The 25,446-nt window shown below is 37.2% G+C and overlaps 1 protein-coding gene across 3 annotated transcripts in view; it reads left to right on the forward strand.

The window, feature by feature from the left end:
• FYB1 (FYN binding protein 1) overlaps positions 1-21,896 on the forward strand; it is a 63,251-nt gene extending 41,355 nt beyond the window's left edge. For 2 of the 3 annotated variants that reach the window (XM_042028440.1, XM_042028441.1), the window contains exons 6-19: positions 348-394; positions 1,849-1,966; positions 4,860-5,016; positions 7,100-7,244; positions 9,516-9,544; positions 10,703-10,772; positions 11,289-11,429; positions 12,104-12,135; positions 13,166-13,232; positions 14,537-14,642; positions 14,933-15,095; positions 18,177-18,210; positions 19,361-19,392; positions 19,501-21,896. In XM_042028440.1, coding sequence (XP_041884374.1) covers positions 348-394; positions 1,849-1,966; positions 4,860-5,016; positions 7,100-7,244; positions 9,516-9,544; positions 10,703-10,772; positions 11,289-11,429; positions 12,104-12,135; positions 13,166-13,232; positions 14,537-14,642; positions 14,933-15,095; positions 18,177-18,210; positions 19,361-19,392; positions 19,501-19,541 — 1,182 coding nt within the window. In that variant the 3' untranslated portion in view covers positions 19,542-21,896. The remainder of the gene's footprint in view (positions 1-347; positions 395-1,848; positions 1,967-4,859; positions 5,017-7,099; positions 7,245-9,515; positions 9,545-10,702; positions 10,773-11,288; positions 11,430-12,103; positions 12,136-13,165; positions 13,233-14,536; positions 14,643-14,932; positions 15,096-18,176; positions 18,211-19,360; positions 19,393-19,500) is intronic. The other variant, XM_042028442.1, reaches the window with a different exon arrangement.
• Positions 21,897-25,446: the final 3,550 nt, after the last annotated feature.

Raw genomic sequence — 25,446 nt, forward strand, 5'->3', positions numbered from 1 at the left:
GTGCTAACCCTGATGCCTTCATTATGGAGTGCAATCATCAGCACAGACAGAGTTTACAGGACTGACTTTACAACTAGAGCATCCACTTTGGATTAAGCAATGTGTTAGTGTGATTTGAAAAATCCAAGGCTTCATAGTTGTGATATTGTAAAAACAAAGGCAGAAAAAAAAAGAATAGTGGGTTTGAATAATGAAGTAATTTGTTTGGGGAAGAATAAAGTAATTTGTATTTGCATTTTGCTATAAATGTTTTTCATATAGTTTGTATGAAGCTTACATAGCAGGCCCAGTTTCTTCAAGTCTTTCCAGTTGTACTTACACCATTGAAAATGGATTATTTTTTATAGGGACAAGAAAGCGATGGAGAAACATATGAAGACATTAGTGACATCAGGTACTAATTCTAAATGCTTTAAACTATTGTAACTTTATTACTATCTTTTCTAATTGGTGTATTTCATCTGGCACTAAAGTGTCATTCCACTGCAGTCCCTGCCAGGGATTACTGTCCTCATTCATTTCACCTGGAAGAAGTCTGGTTGTTCACAGGTTCTTTCCTAGTTAGATCTGCCATGCCCTGGCCTGGAAAAATGCCTGCAATTAAATTATGTAGTAACTGTGGTTAAGGTAACAGAAGTCTGGTTTCTGATCTAAGGAGTATGTCCGAACCACTGGTTGGAGTTACAGCCTAGGAGGAAAATAAGCTCAGCTCCAAGGTAGTATGGTGCCAGATAGATCTTTTTTTGTGGTTGTTCATCTTGCTTTTCAAATAAATGTTCTTAGAACTCCTATGAGAGGCTGGATTGACAATTTTCATTATCCAAGTCAACTAGTATAGCTACAGAGACAGAATACAAGCTCTGCTTATTCTTCTTCCATTTAGACCTTTGCTTTGATGACTCTCCTGCCCTGGTAATGTCTGAATCTATGGGATGAACTCTATTGCAATAGCCAAAGAACAACTTTAATTCCCTCTGAATAAGGGATAGATGTAGAATATTTCAGATGTAGAACAATTTTCAGCAAAACTTTATTGTTGAATTCCCTTTGCAAATAAATATTTTAATACATGGTTTATAACCCAAACAAGCAATCCTCATTCAGACTTCTTTTTTAGCAATTTGAGCCTTTCTGTTTAGCAAAAGTAAAAAACAAAAAACAAAAAAAAAAAAAAAAAAAAAAAAAAAAAACCAAAAAAAAAGAAGGGGAGCCTCACTCAATCAGTTCCATAGGTTTTCTAAAACATAGGTCTTCCAACCAAGCATTTGGCAGCAAATGACAGAGCTGGAGATGTAGTCCTTGTTCCATCCCAAGTGCCCAGACCTCAGTACCTCCCAGTACATGAGGCACAGCAAGCAGTGTACTTTGGTGTGAAGAAATGAGCACAGAAGACTGACTCATTTGTGTAGACTGCTGGAATAGGTTGCAATCAGGTTTATAAATGCAGTCCAGTGGCAGCTCAGGCTTCAGTTCAGCCTGGTGAACCTGCATCAACCACTGGTGGCCTGGGTAAATATTTAACCACTGCATCTAGTATGACACCTAGACTGCTGCCAGTTCCCAAGCATGCTCAACAAATTTAGCCTAGAGGTATCTGGACACACACATGTAGAGCCAGATAACCTTTTCTGGTGTGCTGTCCTCATGAGGACAAAGACTTTAACTTATACATGTAATAAAAGGCTGCCTACTCTTATCTGTTGCAGCTGCATTATGGTTTAGAATCTGTAGCTTTAATTTCACTTGGAGAAGTCTTTTTTCATCACCTGAAGTTTTTTGTCAGCCTTGGGTAAGGTAGTTCTAAGGAAGATTTGTTTCATGCATTCTGTCCTGGCAATGCACTTTCAGACCACCAAGGAGAAAAGAGAAGAAGCGGGACAAAGAAGATAAGAGAAGAATGGACCAAGAGAAGAAAGAACAAAAGGAAAAAGAAAAGAAAGAACAGGAATTAAGGAAAAAGTTCAAAGTAAGCTTTTTATTTCATAATGTGGACAAAGGTATGCAAGAAGCATTACTTAGCATTGTCAAGTTCAAAATACACTTTTCATCTGGTTACAAAACTATTTGTTACGGTAGGTAGGTCAAACACCTGCATAAATTCTGAATAAGGGTTTAAGCTACCTTTTTGTGTTTGTCATATGCTTGAATGCAAGCTCTGCACTGATGGCAAAGACTGTGCTTACACAGTTTTCATTAAATTACCTTCTCAAGTTTTTTCTATATAAGAAAGCCTTAAAATTACATGTTTTCACTTTTCTGTTTCTAATAATTTACATCATTAGAATAGCATCAAAAGTCCTTAATGAAAGTGGGAATCGAATCCCATACACATAGTGTTATTTGCTTCACTGTAGTCAGATACAAATGTATTTAGCCCTTTAAAGATTTCAAAACTGTATTGCAACACACTGCTCTTGCCTTGGTAGAAAGGGACTTAGAGGCAATTCCAGCTTAAATGAGGAGGAGGAAAATAAGACATGTATATGAGAGCTGCAGTCATTGTCTGTGGCTAAATAATGAGACAGTTCCTTCTGTTTTAAATAACTTTTATGTAGCTGGTGGTCAGCATGTTCCCACAGTTTACAAGTCTCCCAGTCAGTTTTTCTTAACTAATGCCTGTTCATACTTCTCCATTCTGCTACTGTCAGTTTCACTGTACACAGTGGGCAGCTTTGTTTTTCTTCCTATTATGCTCTGTACACATAAAGCCATAGTGATTCACATCATGTCCTTGGTCTGCTGTGGAGAGACCGACATGAGTTAAGAAATAAATATTAAAGGTACACGTAATTAATAACAGTGAGTTAGCTGGTGTTTATTAGGCCCCAACTCTATTTTTTAGACCACTCCTGAGAAGTGTAGGCACTAGTGCACAGAAAACTTTTAGCTTACAGACTGTTCTCCTGCAGCCATTAAGGTATTTTTTTAATCTTAAACAAATATATTGTATTGCACATTTTCTTTCCCATTTATTGGCCACCTATACTGGATAGATATTTCTGGGCTAGTCTATAATGGCAAGAGCAATATGCCTCTGAAATACATATCTTAAAGTCAAAATACTAAAACCCAAAATGGCTTCTTCATAACATAATGTAAACTTCTCACAAAGTGAATCCTGAACAGCAGTAAACAGCATGATCATCTCTTGTGAATACTTTCAAGATCATTTATAGAGCAGAATTGTAAATACAAAGCAGTATGTGATAGACTCATTAACGTTAATGTTAATGAATATTTACTCCTATGACTTGTGTCAGGAATAGTGTGGCCAGCAGGACCAGGAATTGTCAGATTGTCCCCCTGTACTTTGCACTGGTAAGGCCACACCTTGAATCCCATGTCCAGTTTTGGGCACCTCCCTCCAAGAAAGACATTGAGGTGCTGGAGTGAGTCCAGAGAAGGGCAATGGAGCTGAGGAAGGGTCTGGAGCACAAGTCCTGTGAGGAGCAGCTGAGGGGAGCTGGGAGTGTTTAATCTGGAAAAAAGGTAATTCAGGGGGGACTTTATCACTCTCTACAACTGCCTGGAAGGGAATTGCAGCCAGGTGGGGATCAGACTCTTCTCCCAGGTAACAAAGGATAGGACAAGAGGAAATGGCTGACACTGAATCGTGCTGTAAATCAAATCCCTCCTGATGGGAGAGAATATTTTAAAGTCCTTGCAAGGAGTTTCAAAAGATAAACCCAGACTTTTCCTGGAGTTTCAGTGCTGTGAGATAGTTGTTTATTAGGTCTTATCAGAGGAACAGAGCCACCAGCGTGACCCAGGTTCAACACAGAGCACAGAAAGCAGGAGAGAAGTCCAATTATCAAGATTTACACAGCCTTTTAAACATAATTTAACCAATGGCTCCTAAAAATGTATATTATTTTTACTTTCCTACCAACTATTCCGTAACACAGCCAGGAACTGTGGAATTCTTTGTCCAATCATCCCAAATTACTTTTACTGCAGAATATGGAGTAGAAGAAGAAGAAGAAGGTTTGGAGAACAACAACAATCCTCCATTTTGATTTTTTTTGCTGTTATCTATTTACTACAAAGAGAAGCCCAAAACCTCTAAATTTTTCACCCTGTGACAATCTTACATAGTAGTCTATCACCTAATTCACACCACTGTATTTTCTAGTTCTTGTCTGATCGTAGGCAGTTTTTTCCAAGGTTGGAGGTTAAAACAGTGCTGTTCAGGGGCGGGTAAAAACCCTTCGAAACAGGCAGAGAAATATTCTCGTCACTCTGGGTTCCTACCATGGCCTCAAGTTGTTACAGGGGATGTTTAGTTTGGATATTAGAAAAAATTTATTCATGGAAAGAGTTGTACAGGATTGGAAGAGGTGCCCAGTGAAGTGGTGGAGTTGCTAGCCTTGGAGGTATTTAAAACATGTAGATGTGCTGCTTAGGGACACGGTTTAGTGGTGAACTTGGCAGTGTTAGGTTAATGGTCGAGCTCAGTGATCTTAGACATCTTTTCCAACCTAAAAGATTCTATGATTCTATGAGTAGTTCTGCTGGAAATAGATGGAGACACCCACTGGAATTAAATACATCTGTTCTGTGAACTCAAGAAAGGTGTCATAGGTTAGTTTGTTGATTTTAATCTTTGTATTTCTGTGATTTTGCCAGTCAGTTCTTCAATGGCTCTGTTTCCATGCCATTCCCCTCTCTTTTAATCTCTGATTTTAAATTTAAACTGTGTAGTTGGGGCAGGAGGAAGCCTTTCTGTTTATTTGCCCACACTATTTTAAATGTCAATGAAACAGACAACCATCATTATCATTATTTTTACTTTTTTTTCTAAATGTCTGGGAAAGGACTCCATTTTTCCACATCTCTGATATGTTCTGTTTCTTCTTCAGTTAACGGGACCCATCGAAGTCCTTCATCAGGCACGAGCTTGCGTTGATCACAAGGGAGGGAAGAATGAACTGACTGTCAAACAGGGGGATAAGATTGAAATCATTCGCCTCACAGACAACCCAGAAGGAAAGTGGCTGGGCAGGATAAAAGGATGCTGTGAGTTCTGTTTCTTCACTGTGCTCCTAAATTTTTTCACTGCATGACAGCAAACGTGAGCACTATACCAAGGACTAGCCCTACCAAGGCTGGGTCACTGGCCACCAAAGCAAATAATTACCACAACTCACCCTTCTGTCTTCAGCTGGCATACAAGGTCTAGTTCACTGCACAACATAGTATAACATCTATAGGCACTAGAATACGTTGGGTACAAGATGCTGGGATCTTCACTGACATACTGAGGGTTAATCCCCTGTCAGCAGCCTTCAAATAGCATCAGAACCCAGCTCCCTGCAAGTAACAAGTATGACATTTTTTCATGTCTTTGTATTAAACATAATATGGGTGTTCCTCAAATAGAATTAGAGAATATAAGGGCCTGTTTTAAGTGTTTTTCTTGTTCTTATTCCTATGGAAATTTTCTAGCTGACTCCTAGATTTTATTTTCTCTGAAATCCAAGATGTTTCTCCTGTTGTATAAATACCATCAGTGGATCTTTGAGTATAAACGGGTTGATGTTCTGGCTCATGGGTTATAAAAGGTTATAAAAGGTATAAAAGGCTCATGGGTTATAAAGGGTATAAAAGGTAAAATCAATCAAAATTATTAAAAGCACATGCTTGATCTTTAGGGGGACTAAAATGACAATAAAATTAGTAAGACAGTTCACATATGTAGAACAGAGTTCTACAACATTGTAGATGATACCAGCTGAGCAGTTTGTAGTGATAGATACATACAGATAGTAAGGAACTGAGTGTGTCTCATGCAAAGAGATTCTGAGAGAGCTGGGACTGTTCAGCTGCTGAAAGGAAGACTAAGGGGTATCTTACAATTGTTCACAAATACGTGGTGGGAGGAGGTAAAGAAGGTGGAGCCAGGCTCTTTCCAGTGCTGCCCAGTGGCAGGGCAGGAGGCAACAGGCACATACTGAAACACATGGGATTCTGTCTGAATGCTTTTTTTACTGTGAGGGCGACCAAGCAAGGGAAAAGGTTGCTCAAAGAGGCGGTGGAGTTTCCATCCACGGAGATCTTCAGAACCTGATAGGACATGGCCCTTGCCAACTCGCTCTAATGGAGGATCATGTTTGTTTAGAGGGATTGGCCAAGATGATCTCAAGAGGCAAGTTCCAATAACAGCTTTTCCACAATACCTTGAAATTGTGAAAATAAGTCAATTACATGGATCATTTTTTACACAGAAAACCAAACCTTGGTGAGGGCTGGGAGAAGGGTATTTTCTAGTGCATGTGCAGTCCATTAATTAATTTACTTTTCATGAATTAATTTTTGCGTCAGCAAAATTTGAAGCTGTACAAGGTTTCTCATCTAAAAGTGTCAACAGTACAGACCAATTTGTTACACCCATGCTTTGGCCTTCCACGTTCACAGGCCAGGTCCGTGAAGAAGACCAAACAAAAGAAAAAAACCAGTTCTTATCATATAAGTGAGAGGAAACACACTAAAAACTGCATTCACTCAGAAGCAGGAGAGTGATAATTTTCCATTTTCAAAGAAATGCATGAGCATTTTTCACCTTGGAGAAATCCATTTGTGCACTTTTCTGTACAGGCAGTACACCTGCCTAAAATTACCCTTAAGAGAGACAGAGTTTCTCATCTCAGGCCAACTGCTCTGATCAATAAAGCTACAGTGTGTCTGCCAATCTGAAGAAAAATCAATGCAAATGACCCTCCTAATGACCTATCAGGAACTGTCATGGACTTTTTAATGTCCACATCATGGACTGCCCTAAAATATGCCACAAGATTCCAGTGGTCCCAAAGGCAGCTGAGAAAGGGAGTTTGCCCCATGATTCCTGGAGTCTGCACAGAAAATTCTTCTGCTGCAGCTGAGAAGCAGATAAAGGTGAACTTAACATGAGCTGAGGAGGGCTTAAGGCAGGGATCTGAGACAGATCTGATATTTGTGTAGATAGATGAGGCTGCTTGGAATGAGACATTTCTTTGAAAGTTTTCAAAAATCATACAAAACAATTCAGTCACTGGTTCTGAACCTCTTGTTAAAATCATCCCTTTACCATTACCCCTTAAACTGCTTCGTTTCATTTATTTAGATGGATACATTAAAACAACCATGGTGGAGATTGATTATGATTCTTTAAAAAGAAAGCAAAAACCATCTACCAGAGCTGCTGTGAAACATACAGAGAGTGACCAAGAAACTTATGATGATGTTGGAGAGCAGGACACGACTAGCAGGTATGTATAAGGAATGTATGGAAAGAAACAAGTGATTCACCCGGGTCAGCGTAGACGGGAAGTTTTACAACAAACCCAACTCTTGTCCCAAATCAGCTATTTATATAAGAAATGTGTTACTATTATATGTAGCTCTTCAGAATGATGTAGTCAGAGGAGTTCAAATGAATCCTGGGATCCAGCATCTGTAAGCACTTATACTTAGGAGGAACCCATACTTTTGGAAGAGGACCGACCTCATTGAAATCCAAAGGAGAAAAAAATGCAAACCATGCAGGATTACAGATCATCTGCAGGAAGTCCAATTCTCTTCCCTCTCTCTCTCTCTTTACTTGTTCTGTCTTTTGGAGTCGCATGCTCCCTTTTCTAACATGCAAGAATAAAAGACTCTAAAAGCAATGGAAACGCTCACTGCACCAGGGAACTCTTGATCACATTCTTTGCTCTTGTGAGCCTTAGCATGAGTCTTTAAGTCTTTCCTTTACCATTTTCCTTATGAAAAGAAGGGACTTCTGGAATCATGTCTAGGATAGCCCTTCAGAGAAGAATGCGGCTTATGAGTTTAACCCTGAAAACAAGGCCTCTGGAATTCTATGAGATGGGTATAAGCTATACTTTTTTGACTTCATCAGAAGCACAGTCTCCGTGCATTTGCAGTGCAGTGCTACATTGCAGATTCTCTACTTCAATATGTCATCTTTTTCATGTCAAGTAGGTCTGCAGCTAGAGAAGTGACTTGTCCAGCAGCAGAACAGACTTGCTGGCAGGGAAATACCCTAGTGGTCTCTTGTCACAAGAGTCAAGGCTATCACATAACCTAGCATGACAGTGGTACTTATGTTACCAGATCTCACAGAAAAGTTTGCTTCTTACATGTGATTCAACAAACCAGTGCTCATTCTCCATTAAATGTCCTCATGAGCAGAAACACAGAGCCTGGGATTCAGATAAGAGATCTGCATATAGGTGTAAAGGATTTCAATATGTAGGTCAACCATCTTGAAGCACTCAACCTTTACACCTGCTTTTACTGCTTCCCAGGAGGATCCTTAGCTTAGAGGCCTGTCTGGAATAAAAGGACTGCAGCTGTTTGGCTACTAAAACATCCCCATGAGCTCCAGCAGCAGCATTTGGAAAGATCTGCCTTCAGGCTGGCATTCTTTATACAACCAATAGTTTTGTGTCTGGTATTTTTCCAGGTTGCTCAATACCAGTTTTCCTCTCTGAACATTGGTCTCATAGCATTGTGACCTAGCATAAGAGTCATGTTAGTTGTTCTAGGTTTCAGGTAATCTCAGCATTAGTTACTTCATTGGAGAGCTATCTTTGGCCAATCCTTTTCACTAGGGCAAGCATTACAATTAGCCACCTCAATGCAAAGAATTTAGAAAATGTATTGAATTCAAAAGCAAACAACTGCACTTACACTGTTGCATACTAAAATAACAGTGTATTCCAAGGAACTTCAAAGGATGAATGATTGGCTCAGATTCATTAAATCCTTTAAGCTGTATTTTGACATTTTTATCTTCTCTGGTGATTAATAGCATTCTGTTCAGTTCACAAGCATGAACTGTTGGAAGGTCTGACATACATCAACGAGCTTTGAAATCACCATAAGAATGCCATTCTAAAAAAAAATTCTTGACCAAATAGTATTATCTCATTATCAGTAGTATTGCTAATATTCCAAGATTAATAAATAACTAAGGGTGGTGTATTTCAGTATTTTTTGGCACAAGAGTTTAACAAATATCTTGTTTTGATGTATAATTTTAAGTAAAGGTATGATCCGGAAATAATCTCAGCTATTATGAACCTCTCAGGCTTTTTTCAACTACTCTTAAAACATTGGGCTAATATGGTATCCTTCAAATGTTAGAAACATACATTTATACCCAATGAAAGCTAGTTGATAGATAAATTAACTTGTTCACCATTTCATTTCAAGAAGATCCCCTCATAAGCAATGAATCTAAAGGGTCTGGATCTACTCTATAGTGCTCAGGCAGATTATATTTTAATTCCCATCAAGTCTGACTACATGATCTCCTGAGATCCCTCCCAACACAAATTATCCTATGATCCAAAGGCATATTTTGTACTTTAATTTAAAGATATCAACAGGCATATAAAATATATTCTAAATATTTTTTGCCAAACCCAAAAGCTTTAGAATTAATAATTGCAGAAGTGATGGGTGATCATGGTGTTTTCTTTTTCTGAAGAAGGACTGCTTTTCTCTAAAATGTCTTTTGTTTGCTTTTCCAGTCAAAGTGGTGACCAAAGTGGAGGTGGAAGTAAGTTCTACTTATGTGTTTAGGGGGGAGTTGTTTCTATGTATTTCTTAACCTCACATTTTGACTCCTGCAGCTTCCACATAATGCAGTAATTATCCATAAGCAAGTTAAATGTTAGCTAACAGGCAACAAACAAGGAAGGGTAGTGGCCAACTTAACTTCCCCACCACCTATGGGAACTTGGGTAAGACAGAATCTTTGTGTTCAGATACTGTGAATCACCAGCATGCCAGATGACCAAACTTTTAACTTTTTACTTGTTTGTGAAGGCAAATCATCCCACGAAACAGCACAGATGTAACTGGAGAAATATCAACATGAGCAAGAGGTTTTGTACAGGAGAAATCTAGTTCTGAAATAGCCAATATCAATTAAAGCTTCATTTTGCTGACAGAGTTAGGGGAACATCAGTAACAGCAGTACACTGGAGTCCGAACTACAGTAGCTTCACGCTGTCAAGCTGACACACTCAAAGCCAGTTTCCCCTTTGTTAGCATATATATTTGTAGCATTCTCTGTTAATCACAAGAGCACAAATTATCTTCTCAGCTTCAAGTTTAGATACTGGTCATGGCAGAAGCATCTCCTGGCAGTACTGAATGGAGCTTCTGCCAGTTGAGTACAGATTTCAGTGGCTACTCTGACCAGTGCCTAGAATTGGACATGCAAAGTGAGCTAGCCCTGCACAGAAGGAGGTGGGGCACAAAGGTCAAAACTCAGACCAAAGTGGGGAGCTTAAATTGCCCTTGTCTCTGACTTCTTTGGGTGAAAACAAGGTGTCACTTGCTGAGAGTGTTAGTCTGACATGTTCAATCATCACTTGAGTCACACATGAAAACTTGAAAGTCATCATAATGTCTGGACCGAAATCAGCCATTTAGAATTTCATTGCCTACAGTGTAGAAGCATTTGTTTTCAGTATCCATGCTCTTGTGATTGGTAGTGACACATTTAAATGCTGTGGATGGCATTCTAAACTGGGATAAATCTAAATTTCTGTTTTAATAAAGAGTCTGGGCTGATTTACAGAAAGATTCGATTTCCAAGGATATTGCATAAACTGTACACACATCTGATATAGTAAAGAGGCCTATAATGAATACCCTATTCAGCAGCATTAAATATAATTGCATTAATTCACTGTTTGATCTGTTAAAGACATGTTCCCACCTCCTCCTTCTGATCAAGACATTTATGATGGAATTGATGATGAAGATGCTATAGCTAGGTATGTTTTTATATATTTTAAATAATTTGTTTCTTTGACAGAAGGTATTCAGTTTTTAGTATTTTTGAATCAATCATAAGAATTAGCATGTGATCAGCAAGTGGGTATACATCAAAATGGGTATGTGAAGCTAGAGAAAAGGATTCTTCAGTCTTTTGAAGAAGTTTCGTTCTGTAATTTTGATATGTCAGCAAAAGCAGTTTGCAATCATGAAAATCTCCAAATCTCCAACTAGACAGAATAGGTCTGAAATTAAAATAACGAACTAAAATGGTAGGCTGCTGAGTAACAACATGAAAACTGTAAGCCACTAGGTTAATATCCATATTACAAATACATCTCAGTATCTACAAGTAGCCTAACATACATATTTCTAGTTCAGCATTTTAGCATTTGGGTAAGCGACCTCACTTTGGGCATTAATGATAATTATGTGCATCAATGGAGAATTTAAACTGGGCCTTTTAAGAAGAACATTACATTTTACATTGTGATAATCACATGCATACTCCAAAGGTCTGTATCACAGGATGAAGATAAGAATGGTATCTGGTCCTGGGGAATCTTGAAGAGGCTAAAGGTCAAAGATGACAAAAAGAAAAGTGTACGAGAAAAAGCAACCAAAGTCAATGAGGCAGAAGAAAATGAAAATTTTTTGTAAGAGTCTGCCAGGAAATCAAAGTGCACATTAACTAATTCTAATAAAGCATTGATCACATGCTACTAACATGTCCTCACAGCAGCCTAATGAATCATGCATCAAATTGCAGCTCAGGATTACACTTTTCTGCAAAAACACTGAGCTTTCTTTTCACCTGCATAATTATTCTCTTAACAAGCTGTATTTGTTGCAAAAGTCTGGTAATTAAAATATGCCAAATTCTTTTTTTGGTGAAAAGCACCAAAATAATCTATCATCTTTGTGCCACTCTGGTCATGTAAATTTGCTGCACACTCAGTTAAAATTTACTTTTCTGACCAGTACAATGTAGCTGAGATAAACTGGTAAATCTACAGCCATTAATCAAAATTTTAGGAATAATATGACAAACAGAAAAATGCAAAGATTGTCTTCTACCCATCTTACCTAGAGATTAAATCATCAGGTGGTGTTTTTACCACTTTCTTCAGTCATTTGGTTCTGAACCAGTTTGCTTTAATTCAGTGACAGAAATATATTTAGTCCCTAAGTATTGCTGGTGTCAGTGGCACTTCAAAATGTCTGGAGATTACTTGGAGCCCTTGTGTTGCAAGTTTTTTAAACTATTTAGGTTACAAAAAAGCCTATTAATGTGATATAAATACTTAGTGAGCTTTTTTTTTCCCCCCAGCATGTCTTCCTCAACAAGGCAGTCTGGAAAAGGTAATTAATAGCCTATTGTTCAGTCTCCATATTGATTCCTGATTCTTTTTCTGTATACATTGCTCTGTATCATACTAGTCACAAAAATACATCCAAGGAAGGAAACAGGATATCCTATTGCTTACCCAGTTCCAGTAAACAAATTTCAAATATTGTGACTGATCTTGCTGCAGACAAGGTGATACATATACATTGCAAGCTCCCTGGTAAACAATTTAATGTATTTAATGTGATTTTGCTACCTGAGATTTACACTAGTCCATTTTATTTGACATTAAATATGAACAGATACAGCTGGAAAGAAGCATTCGGTGACACACCCCAAAAGTAAAGAGAAATCCTTTTTGCTGTATTCACCACTTGCAGTGTCTTTGTAAAAGAACATATAAGCATCATCTCAGCTGTGGAATAAAAAAAATTTCTTAGAATTTTTGAGTCTGCTTCTAGAACAGAACCTTTTATATCCTGCTGATTTTTCTAGTCATTGGTTTGATGAGTTGAACAATTTCTTCCCCTCTACAAATATGCTGAATGTGATTCAAAGAATATTCTTGGGCTAAGAATTCTCTTCACTGCTTTGGCATTACAAGACGGCCTAAAAACTAACATACACATGATCCATCTCCACTTCTAAGCAATGTTACACTGACCAGGGTGCTATAGAAGTTATTGAATGTACCTTAAAATCAAACTCAAAAAATGTACTTTGGTGCAATACAATAGGAATTGGATTATTAAAATGAAAGTAAAAAGCTATCTCATGTGTTAAAACTTGCTCCAGCTTCAGATGAGAATTTCAGTGAATACCTGTTGTTATTATTAATAAAGAATCTTAATCTGAAAAGATTGGGTAGTGTTGTGCAGGTTGTGCAAAACACAGAACCCACAGTTACTATAGACAGTAAATGGCTACAGTACTTGCCATAATGTCTTGTCAACTTAGCTAAAATACCATACATTGTAACACAATGTATTCACTTCTCAGTTTTCACGTAATAATGTCTCATTCTTTTAAACACCATTGTTTCAGATTATGGAGACAATGTTTATGATGACGTAGATTCTTCAGACTTCCCTCCTCCACCACCTGATCCCAGGCAAGTGAAAATATTACCTCCCTGATTAGAAATCTAATACACTGAGAGACGTTTTTAAAGTATGTAACAGAGGCAGATTGCTACTCATACCTGATTTATTTGGTGGTGTCAGGTTTTGTAGTTCTCATAAACCTACTGCTGATAATGGCAGTTGAATGCTCTTTCCTCCATTATAGACTGAAATAATAATTAGACTCTAGAATAATTAAGCATGTTTCGCATGCCAACAAATTCAGTCCCTGATGGACAAGAGGTAGAAAGTTATACAAAGCCTAAAAACTCAATTGTAGATTTTATTTCTTTTTCTATCAAAATTTGGGGACTCTTAGGATAGATACTGTATGTCAGCTGCTGCAGTATTTTAAGAGAAAAGGAGGCAGTGCCTGTGTTTAAAGAATGAAACATATTTGGAGGTGTAAGATTCAGCTTGAAAGACTTTTATCTGAACCAGAAAATCAGGGTCATCTCTGGAGCACAGTGTTATGAGCATAGTTGCATCTGTGAGGATGACTGCGACATGTCACACCCTGTTGTCGCTTACTCTGCTCAGGTGGAGTGACAGTGCACTACAATATTGTAGTCTGGAAACATAAAACCAGAGAGAGCTCTTTGGACTGTGTATCTAGAGGAAATTATGCAGTCCTTCTAACCTAAATCTAGGGTAGGTCATACAAACACATACATTCATCATCAATGAAACTGTCATCCTTCCGCAATCAGCTAGGATCAAAAAGTAGAGTCAGATTTTACATTCCCAGGTGCATCACCAGAAAGGGCAGTTAGGGCATGAAACCCTTCCTCGTTCTTTGGCAAAAGTCAGTGCTATCAAGGATGTGCAAAAAACAGTGGAACTTGAAATAGATCATGTTATGCAGATTCCCTGGTGCACCAAGGTCTACAGGCACATAGGACTAGCACACACAAGGCTAAGATTTTCCAGCTGCCTCCACATTGTGACATGTTATTCAGCTTGTTGCCCAAAGATACACAGTCTTCATAAAAACTGCTCCTTACTGAGAGATTCTAAAGCGTCATCACAGAAAGATATTTAAAATTAATTTTCAACATTCACTTATGTGTTAGATATACTAATATCAGAGAAAAGTAGGAAAGACAATCCATCCCAACATTGTATTTATTTTGAAGTCAAATGTGTATTGTATTCTCAATATTAGGTTTTCAGAGCAACAAAAACCTGATAAAGACACATGAAGGCACATGCATTTTCACCAAAATTATCAGAAAGCATGCCAATGCCTTAGATGTGTTGCTAATTTTGTTTTATCTGTAACCTCTTGGTTTAGTTCATCAAAATCAGGAAGCTTTGGAAAACTTAAGTCAGATGAAAAATACGTACAAAAGCTCAAGAAGATGGAAAAAGAAGAGAAAGAGTTCAGAAAAAAGTTCAAAGTAAGTTTTGTTCAAAGTGTTTTGTTCACATAAAATATAAAAACAAAGTATCTGTATGGTGCCATCTAATTTGTTCCCCATAACTTGCTTTTGAAAGGTGAAGTATTACTACTTGTAAAAACAGCGATCTGAGCATCTCTAAGTCCAAGTGGCAAGCATGAGCACATACACATACTGTAGGATATTTGTTAATTTTCAAAAATTTAGTAATAAATGGGAATATATTAATGGAAAAATGGTAATGGGTTTTAATCATGGTTTCTTTTTTTCTCTCTCTCCCTCCTTTTCAGTTTGACGGTGAAATAAAAGTTCTTTACTCTACAACCACAGTTCAGGATTTGTCTCAGAAAAGATGGGGATATAAAGACTTACAAATTAAACCAGGGGAATCTCTTGACATTATTGAAAGTACAGATGATACTAAGGTCCTTTGCAGGAATGAAGAAGGAAAATGTAAGTTTTATTAAAAAACTGTAGTACATATCAAATTGTCAGTGAATGGTTGAGTAGGATGTGTAAAACCTCTCTTCCCTGGTTTACCCATGGTTTATCTGGGTGGGTTATCTTTGCCTGGTGGTTGACAAGAGGCAGATTGTTGTTACCTTATTAGCATGTTTTAAGACTGGGTTGCCTTAAAAAAAATCCAAACACTTCCAATGGACAAGATATACTAAATATGAGAAAAAAAAGAACAATTTTGTTCTGTGAACTTTTTCTTTGCAGCTAGGATCAGCAGATGCTTTTGTTGCTTCTGTCTCCCCTGCTTCGCCAAAAGGAGTGTAGCTATGCTAGCCCACTGAGTCTAGTAAAAGTAAAATCCTTGCTGCACCTCTGGATAGCACTAGCCCATCAACTGCAGCCAAGAGAAAAATCAGTAACAATATTCTTACTTTGGATTGCAAGAGATACAGTTTAATCTTTTCAACAGGCTGGGGGGAACATTGCTTAGGCGTCTTCCCCCCAGCTCCCAGCTAATCCAAGGCATATGTCCTTGCTGGTTTGTCTGCTTGTTCTGGGAGCTGCACAAGGCCTTTCAGTGTTTCTTTGAAATCCTTGGCCACAGTTTGCACTGGAGGAAATTTTTGAATTTTTGGAGAAGTCCAAAACCATCTCCTTATGGTTTCAATTTCTTAGTGAGCTTCTGTTACAATACTTTTCAAATCTCCTAGTGAAAATTCACTTTGTGCTGGAACAGCCTACTTTCAAAGTAGCAGCATCCTCCTGCTCACCTTTACTTTTTGCCTCTGACCTATGTTGAAGACAGTCCAATGCTATAAACCTCTGAAGGGGATTCAGCCACCTTCCTTTTATTTTTTCCCTCCTGTACTCAACTGTTACAGTCCTGGAGTACAGCCTTCTTCCTGGCAAGACTGCAGGGTTAGGAAGAATTTCTTGCATAACAACACATATGTTTTTCAAAATATGGATTGCATTGGTAGAGCCACTTCCCAAAAAAAACAGCTTTCAAAGCTGCATTTTTTGAATCAAGCTAATAATAAAGTAGAAAGTAGTTCATGTTTTCCTCTCATAGTCTTCAAAGCCTTTCAAATAATGACAGGAGCTACTGCTTTGCTATGCATAAAAGAGCAAAACAAATAAAAATATCCTCCCTGAAAACTTCTGAATAGATCCCAGTCAATTTTCACATTAGTTAGCAAAGTTTGAATCCTACTTTAGTTCAGTGCATGACAGTTTTGTTTATTTACTCTAGTTGTTCTAGTTCCTCAGATCTTAAAGCTATGATTTTACTTTCTGAAGGCCAGGTAGACTGAAAATCCCCAATTAAAGACGATTTTGTTATTTTCTTGCAAATGAATCCTTTGATTTAATCATTAACTTATGAAGCACTTCCATAGTTTCAAGCCTCTAACAACAGTTAAAAAAACCTACAAATTATATTTCAATGGGTTCTCACCTTTTTAAGCAAGGGCTGATGATCTTACGAACATATTCTGCTATGGTTTATCTTAAATGTTATAAAATTATTTGAAATGTCAAAAGTGAAACAAGGAACTGATTTTCATCTACCATCTCAAATTCCTTCTTGGTCTGAACACACACATTTTGAAATACACAAAAGCTTTCAATATAGCTTCATAGATTTTGCTTAATCAGTAGGACATAATTGGACTTCAGTGGCCCAAAGTTTAAGTTTTGACCTCTCTGAGCTTCCTTTACACTGTCAATGAGCAGCTATCACAATGCGTTACAGCTTTCAATGGTTGCTAAGTAAGCAACATGGAGTGTGCTGACCTGCTGGCTTCTTCTGTATAAAAACTAATAAATTAGTTAGAAACCGAAACTTTGGACATGTAACTTTGGATTAGTAAATCTGAAAGAGTGTGAGACCAGCATGGGCTGTATCTCCCACGTATTTAAGGGCTAGATAGTGCTTTGCAGTGGTAGAAGCACTGTCACATGACTTGCAAGAACACTGTTCGTATGCCATGAGCAAAGAAACTTTGTTTTCATGTATTTCACGTGAGAAAATTATATGAACAAACAGAGTACTTTAGATTAGCCAAAGGATTTAAAATTATTCCCTGGAGACTTCAAGAGTCATGGAAATTATTGGACTGCCCTAAAGAGAATTCTGAAAAGACAATATCTTAAAAAAAAAAAAAAAAAAAAAAATTTCCATGTCTTTATTCCAGAAAATAAAGAGGAAAGACAACTGAGCTAAGATATCCTGAACAGATACTCCTAAAGATTAAAAGAAGGAAATTTACATAGTAATTTCAAATACAAGACAAGATCACATTTATTCTTTAGAACTGTCCTAATTTTGTACCAGCTTACTAATGTTTACCTACAAACATGTTATTACTGTTATGGCTCTCTCTTTCTTTGCATTCATTATACCAACTGACAAGTATTTCAGTAGATATCTTTCACCAAAGACAGGAAGTAATTTTTTATAGAAATTATGTACATTTAAAAAAAAGTGTACTTTTATCTGATTTCATTAGTAATGCAGCAGAGTAATAGAATAATACACTAGTCAGTAGCTTTTCTAATGTATTTCCATTTTTATTTCCATTATTGGTCTTATTAAGGTTACAGTTAAAAATTTTAAACAGTTAAAGTTAATAGTATTTAATTGGTCTACACATCTTGAAATAAATTTTTGTCCCTGTAGGAAACTTTAAATACTTCTGTTACTTATTATTACTGCAAATATTATTACGTTATTATTATACTGCATTTTTGTCCTATAGTTTGTGAATTGAACTATAGTTTTTGAAACTGTTGTTTCACGCCCATCTCATGCAAGCAGGAAACTGATACATAAGATGAAAACCTAATCTTGCATAACCTCTATTACTATTTAAGTAGGCAAATAAGAATAACCAAAACATTGCACGCAGCAAAATCTTCATCAACTATATGTCCATTGTACATTGTTTTCCATCTATTATGTCTTTCTGTCTGATGTATGTAAAAGAGAAAAACTGCATTTCACTAGTGCTAGGAACAGAGGTAATAAAGAGTATTTCAATTTAACTTAAATACATATATATTTCACTTTTACAGATGGCTATGTTCTGAGAAGAAATTTAGTTCAGAAGTAAGTATAAAGTGATCTTTTTGAAAAATTCGTTGTAACAGTTAATTTTGTTCTAAATGGTCTGGTAAAAAAAGTGAAATATAATTATTTCAGTCTGTCATTCTAAACTTGCAAATTGAGTTATTTTTATGGAGTTACAATTTGTCAAAAATTAATCACATACATCCATGCAGGAAACTTGCCAGAGCTTCATTCCTCATTGCTTAGCCATAAACTCTGAAACTGTAAATTTAAACTATGAAAAATCACAAAAATTAAGCATTATTGGTACTAGACTCTATTACTGAACAGCAAGTTAATGTAATTAGGTGTACCAATGCCTTTTTCAAATGTAAAATGGACCAAATTTTCTTCAGGTTTATTTGTATTTCAGTCTTAGTGGGACAGAGATTTGGCTCAGTGTTGCTCCAAATGCATGGAGATCAGCATTTTGGTTCTAATACAAAACTCTTGTCAAACAAAGTCTCTCCATTTCCTTCAAGAGGCTCTTTATATTAGACCCTTAAATATCAAATCAGATCTCACTTTTAGAATTGTCACATTTAGAATTTAGAGGCATTTAACACTTACACAAATATTTGAATTATATATATAAACAGTCTTATTATCTTCTGGGGGCCTGTCCATCCATCTAAGTGACATATTTGGAAATTCCTATTCAAGGAGCATGTATCTTTTATAGATGTTACCTAAATTCATTACCTAAAAAGCTGCACCTCCAAAACTCTTATGTAATTGCTGAGTACAGAAACAAAAAGAATTTCAAGGGCATATTGACTGGGTTTTTTCATTCAATTTTCCTGGTGATCATTAAAAAAAAAAATTAGGTATTTAACTTCTTTATGGAAATAACTTCATGAGAATATCTATGTAAAAATGTGATAAATAAAGCAGACTTTTAATAAAGCAACCCTTTCATGTTTGAAAGAAATATATCCAGGTCAACCCTTCCCTGAAAATACTTTGACCTGACCATCTTGCTCAACATTGTTCTGTTACCACAAAGGTTATATTTTCCTAATTAGCAAGTTGATTATTTGATAGATTGCCTGCACCATACTGCTACTGTATTTTGTATTTGCGTGCAAATACTAATAAGTATCTGATGTCTCAATTTTTAAATATATTATTTGTCTTTTTTAAATTACAGTGATGGAGACATTTATGATGATATTGGTGACGGTATGTTGAACATTTCAAACAATACTTTAGTTATATTCAATTACAATAAATATCTTTGTGTTGAGTACTACACAATATTAATATTTTTGTATTTTATTTCCATTTCAGATTGCATCTATGATAATGACTCTGATGCTGAATTCTCTTGAAGTAACAATTTCATTGAAGATCAAACTCTAGTTTGGAATCCCACTTGTGAAAGCAAGAAGAGTCATGAACACTGATTGCAAGTTAATTGGTTTCTCTTTTAAATTACAATTAACCTTTTTCTAGGATTTCAGCCTTTTATCCTCCAGTGCTTTGTAAAAATTTGTATTGCCATTTATCTGAGCATTTAAAATTTAGGGAATATGAGCTAAAGTAAGGATTATGATTTTTTACTTCCTTTCCACATTTCTGACAGTGCATGTAGAAACACTTCTTTATCTATTCCCAAAGAGTCCAGTTCATATCTGTGAAGGGTACTAAGGACAAAAATCCCTGGCAACAGGTTTTACTATATGTTTCACTTATTAAACTGCCACTCTGGGTAGGACAGTATTCTGAAAAAAAAAATGGTGATAACATCCTGTTGTGAAAACAAGAAATCAAAAGTGGGCTTCAGAGAAGACAATACATCACTGACCTGCCATTCCAACTGCAATAGTGTTAGCTACACTGACATACACAGTCATGTTCCATTATTGCACAAGTCTCTTTTTCTGTGTTGTACTAATGATAGAATATCATTCTCTAAAATTTATTTGAAGTCTACTTTAGAGAATAGTGTTCTACTCTATACTGTAGTGTTGCTCAAAATATACTCAGAACATTTAGTGTAAGATTTAATTTCTGTTTAGTTTGAAGATAAGATGTCACTATAATAATATAGGTATTATAAGCTATAAACTGATGATAAACTTGTTGGAAATTACTTCTAGACTAAATATATAGGTACATTTATCACTCTATTTTGATAATGCCTTTTTTTCCCTAAGTATTGCAGTTTAATACTAGATTTGGCTAAGAAAGAATACAGAAATAAAATATTTCCATGCTTATCCAGTGTAGAAACAACATTTATTCCCCAAGTTCATTTTTGATTCTGTTGTCTGAATGACTAAGTTGCAAATAAAAGCAAAGTCAACAGGTGACTCATAATAATAAATATCACTTTACCCTTATATATCAAAAGTCACTGGAAATCAAAAGACATTTACAGTAAGCTCCTAATAAATAGGGTGAGTGTATGCAAAAAATGGAACATCTGTTGCTGTAGTGCAAGTTAATCAAAAACCTGTAACAACCAGTATGGCTGGATCAGTGTAAGCAGCTCCTTTTGATGATCGAGTCTCCTATAATCCTGAAGTGAAGTCAGGTGCATTGTGCAAAATAACAAGTTTAGTTTATAAACATAAAAAAATGTTGGCTTTGTTAAGTCAGTGATTTTTGGTCTCACCTTCAGTGGAGCTGAGATTCCATCTTATAAAAGTGTCTTTTATTGCTGCTTCAAAATACAGTAAATCTCAAAGGAGGCATAATGCAGTGGGGATATCAAACGTAAAATTAAGAGATAGTAGCCTATAAGCTATTTTGTACTGTATGTAAAATCATTGATAGTATACTGAAAAGCTAAATGCAAACTTGACTTTCTATTATTTCTTTTATCTATTTGCTATTCAGCCAGCATCCAGGCATACAAATACCAATTTTATGTGTAAACATCAGCAGCAGCACCCAAATATAAAACATGACCACACATATTAAGTCCAATGGATGTGTCTGACTATTTGACTGTGCCACTGCTAATAGACTATTTATTTTTCAGTGGCATTTAAGAGGTTGTCTGCATTAAATTAGTGATATGCCAAAGAACTGAGTAGGCATGCAGACAACTAAAGAACTACATAGTTTTTCCATGTTCTTAGTGTTAATGTGTATAGGCACTGCAATTCTGTATTAATACAGAATAATTTGTCATATGATACATTAAATCATGAAGAGAAATAAAATATACTTATGGCTAAAACTCTATACATTACTTGTTCAAATCAAATAAAATGTGATTGCTGCAGGGTGTTAAAATAAATTTGTAAGGTATTACTCATTGAAAAATTACTGGCATTTTATCTTTTTACTTTTTACCAATGCCATTTGCTGGATGCTTTTCTTTATTTCTTCTGAGTAAAAGTATTTCTTCTGAATAAACGTTTTTTTCTAACAAGAAATGTGGGTACACTGTCTTCTGTCAAAGTAGAACAACAGCAGCTGAACAGTAACTTCTGAAAATTATCATTGATCAGCTAACAGAGTGAAAATCAACTTTATTATTGTTGCAAAGACTGCACAAATGCAACGTGGCATTTGTTAGTAATTGCTACCCAGAAAATGAAATGTAAGCAGAAAATTTTCCAGGCAGGAAAATCTATACTTAGGCAGCCCACATTCTAAGGGTTTCTCACCTGTAATTTATTCTAGTATCTTTAAAAAGAAATAAAGAAAGAAAAGGAAAGTTGTTCACTTGATATTTTTCCATCTCTGAATTCATTCTATAATCCTGCAGTATTTGGCTATGCCTGCTAAAACACTCGGCAGTGAAAACATCAAAATATTGACATAAAAACTAGGTTTCAGTATGAACATCCTAGTTAGGGTAAACAGAGCTGGTTTTCATCTGTGTTGTACCTCTATGCTGTCCCAGCAAACAGGCTACCAAAACTGGGAGGGCAAAAAAGACTTCTCTAATTCAGTAGCTTTATAACATTTCTCTGCTGTTACCTCAGGCTCTGGACTGAAGGAATGCAGCTGATCTCCTGCACATTCCTGTGTAAGAGGTTTATATTCTCGATCCACATAATTGCAGATCCCGTGGCTACCCCTCCCACAGTTGTAACTAAATTTCTTCTATGTGTGATCCCTTTGCATAATCCATCTTAACTGTAAAGACCAGTACTTTAATAAGAGCATGGAAATTCAGGGGAGGAATGTAGGTTCTCTGTGGGAGTTAGAACACCTCTGACCATTACATTACTCTACAACAGACACAGTTGTAGACACATGTGTGCATAGGCGTGTGTGTGAGTATACTTTATGTATATATTAAGGCAACTTCTGAGAAAACTAATGGACCCCTAAAAGGGTACCTTTATGACTCCTGTACGGCAGCCCCAGACCATTCTACATGGAAAAGCTTTTGCACATAGTGCGAAAACTCAAATGCTAGGAGAGTCAATAAATGTGCTTGTATTTGCACAGCCTCTGTTCTGACTCCTTGTGTGGATTCATCGTTAACTGTGTGCGCAGTCTATAATTACATGATGGCTCAGTATTTTTTTCCACAGGATCCCCGCCTCATTTAGTGCATGGGCTGGATGAGAACTAACAGAAAGAGCAGTTGTTCAGCCCTGCTCATTCAGTTTCTAGCCACTCCTTCATTTAGTGCAAATCTTCCCGAGCTTATGCTGTGCCCAGAATTATTAGTTCCTCATGGCATTCATCACAATGATATCTCACATTCCCTTGAATAGGAATGGATTTATCTTGTGAGAGAGGAAAACATTTTATCCCCATTTTAATGTATGAAAGGAAGGCACAAACAGAGAACTATTTGTGGCACATATCCACTAATCCTGGATATAAAACCAAACCGCTAAAGCTAAATTAATTTTTTTTGTATTTTCCTAGATTAGGACTCTCACTATTTTATCTTCCTCTTCTTTTACTCTGCTTATGGTTAAATACAAAGAAAAGAGAGACAACATCTTGTGTTTAAAAAGTATTAGCATGCAGATTTTGTACTGTAAATAGACTACAGAATCACAGAATCGCCAAATTCTTCTTGAACTGTGGCAGACTTGGTGCTGTGACCACTGTCGTGGGGAGCCTGTTCCAGTGCTAAACCAATCTCTGGATGAAGAACCTTTTACTAACATTTAAATCTCCCGTGACTCATCTTCAGGCCATTCTCTCAGGTCCTGTCACTGGTCATCCCAGAGAAGAGATCAGTGCCTGCCCCTCTGCTTCCCCTCACGAGGAAGTTGCAACAGCAATGAGGTCTCCCCTCAGTCTCCTCTTCTCCAGGCTGAACAGACCAAGTGACCTCAGCAACTTCTCACACGGTTTCCCCTCCAGACACTTGACCTCCCTCATGATGCTCTCTAATAGCTGAATGTCTTTCTTACATTGTGGCACCCAAAACTGCCCCCAGCACTCGAGGTGAGGCTGCCCCAGCTCAGAGCAGAGCAGGACAATCCCCTCCCTTGCCCAGCTATCGATGCTGTGCCTGATGCCCCCAGGACAGGACTGGCCCTCCTGGCTGCCAGGGCACTGCTGACTCATGTTCAACTTGCCATCAACCACGACCCCTTCCTGTAGCGCTGTTCTCCAGCATTCATTCACCAGTTTGTCCATACATCCAGGGTTGCCCCATGCCAGTATCCCTTCCAGTCCTGCCTCCAAGTCATTTATGAAGATGTTGAAGAGCACAGGGCCAAGGACGGAGCCCTGTGGAATTCCACCAGTGACAGTTCACGAGTTTGATGTCAGCCCATTCACTGTAACCCTTTGTGCCTGACCCATGAGCCAGCTGCTCACCCATCACATGATCTGTTTATCCAGCTGTGAGCTGAGCATTTTGTCCAGGAACACTCTGTGACAGACAGTATCAAAAGCTTTGATGAAATCCAAAACGATTATATCAACTGGCTTCCCTTGATCAACTAGGTGGGTTACCTTGTCATAAAAGGAAATCAGATTTGAACCATATTTACAATAATAATCAGGTGAGTAGATAGGGGATACTGAATAAAATTTAATGTAAATAATAGGTTAGGCTATATTCTGAAACTTAATAAAAAGTGAGGACTAATTGTAGATTTGGTGGTCCACATAATTACACTTTATATCATTTGCTATCTCGCAGTTCCCATGTTGACAGGCAGTTTATTGGTATGGTTTTGAGTGATGTCCATGGCTCTCACCAGAATTAAACCTTTATGTTTATATGGTCTGGGTAGATCCAAGGCTGAGACATCTAAATCAGTTCTGAAAGAGCCAACTTATTTATCAGAAGCAATTCACTCAGGATAGCAGCATAACCATGCAAGCTTCCACCTTGACTGCTTAGCCTGGTTAAGAAATAAGGTGGTTGTGCAGATGAAGGGTCATCCTAAGCAGTTTCCATAACCCCAACCACTTGGGAAACATTTCAGTGCCAATCTGACTAGCCATGGTACTGCAGAACACCACCTAACACATATTGTAATCTCGTGCTGAGCAGCAGTGTGGTAGCCCCCGGTCCCCTCAGTGCAGCAAAATACAATGATCTCACAGTTTTCCTTCTCTGTGTTTCATTCTAGATAGGTGACTCCTGAACATACATAGAATTCAGTAAATAATTTCTATTTGCCTCCTTCGAAAGCACTTTGAGAGAGAAGATGTTAATAAATGTATAGAGTTTCTTGCTGGAGGCTTTTTATACTGTGGGCCTTGTTGCAAAGAATATTGGAAATGGTATCTTTTAACACACAGGTAAATATTGCTTGAATTTAAAATATTCACTACTAGGCAGAAAGGAAGTATGCAAAATGTCAACACAAACATGAATGATATGCGAATTAGATGGATACCAAGGGTTTTAAGAAATATTATACGATCTGCTTTACTTCAGTAATATCTCAAAATCCTACTGCTCAGGCATCATGAGACAGACTAAGAAAGAAAAAATTAGCACTGGCTTTTTTCCCTGCTTTTTTTTTTTGGCTTGATTCCTGATTTTCAAGTTCTTAGCAGGAAAAGCTGCCTGATCCTTCATTTACGTGTGGGTGTGCTTCAGGTGGAAAATGTACACAAAACACAGACACACAATACGGGGCTCTCGTCCATTTTTGCTGCTGACAGAAGGGACACACGGCCAATCTTCCTTCCCTTCTCCTGCGTCTCAGCTTCTTCCACGTTCTCCTGCCTTGGACAATGTGGTCACACACCTTCCAGCTCACACAGGTAAGCCCAGTTTCTTCTTCTGCATTGATGCAAAGAAATTCTTATATTTTTGTTGTCATTGCCTCCTTTCACTGC

Source organism: Corvus kubaryi, unplaced genomic scaffold (genome assembly GCF_017639235.1).
Source record: "Corvus kubaryi isolate FWS band 111438036 unplaced genomic scaffold, C.kubaryi_AGA036_p1.0 37308, whole genome shotgun sequence".
Lineage (NCBI taxonomy): Eukaryota > Metazoa > Chordata > Aves > Passeriformes > Corvidae > Corvus > Corvus kubaryi.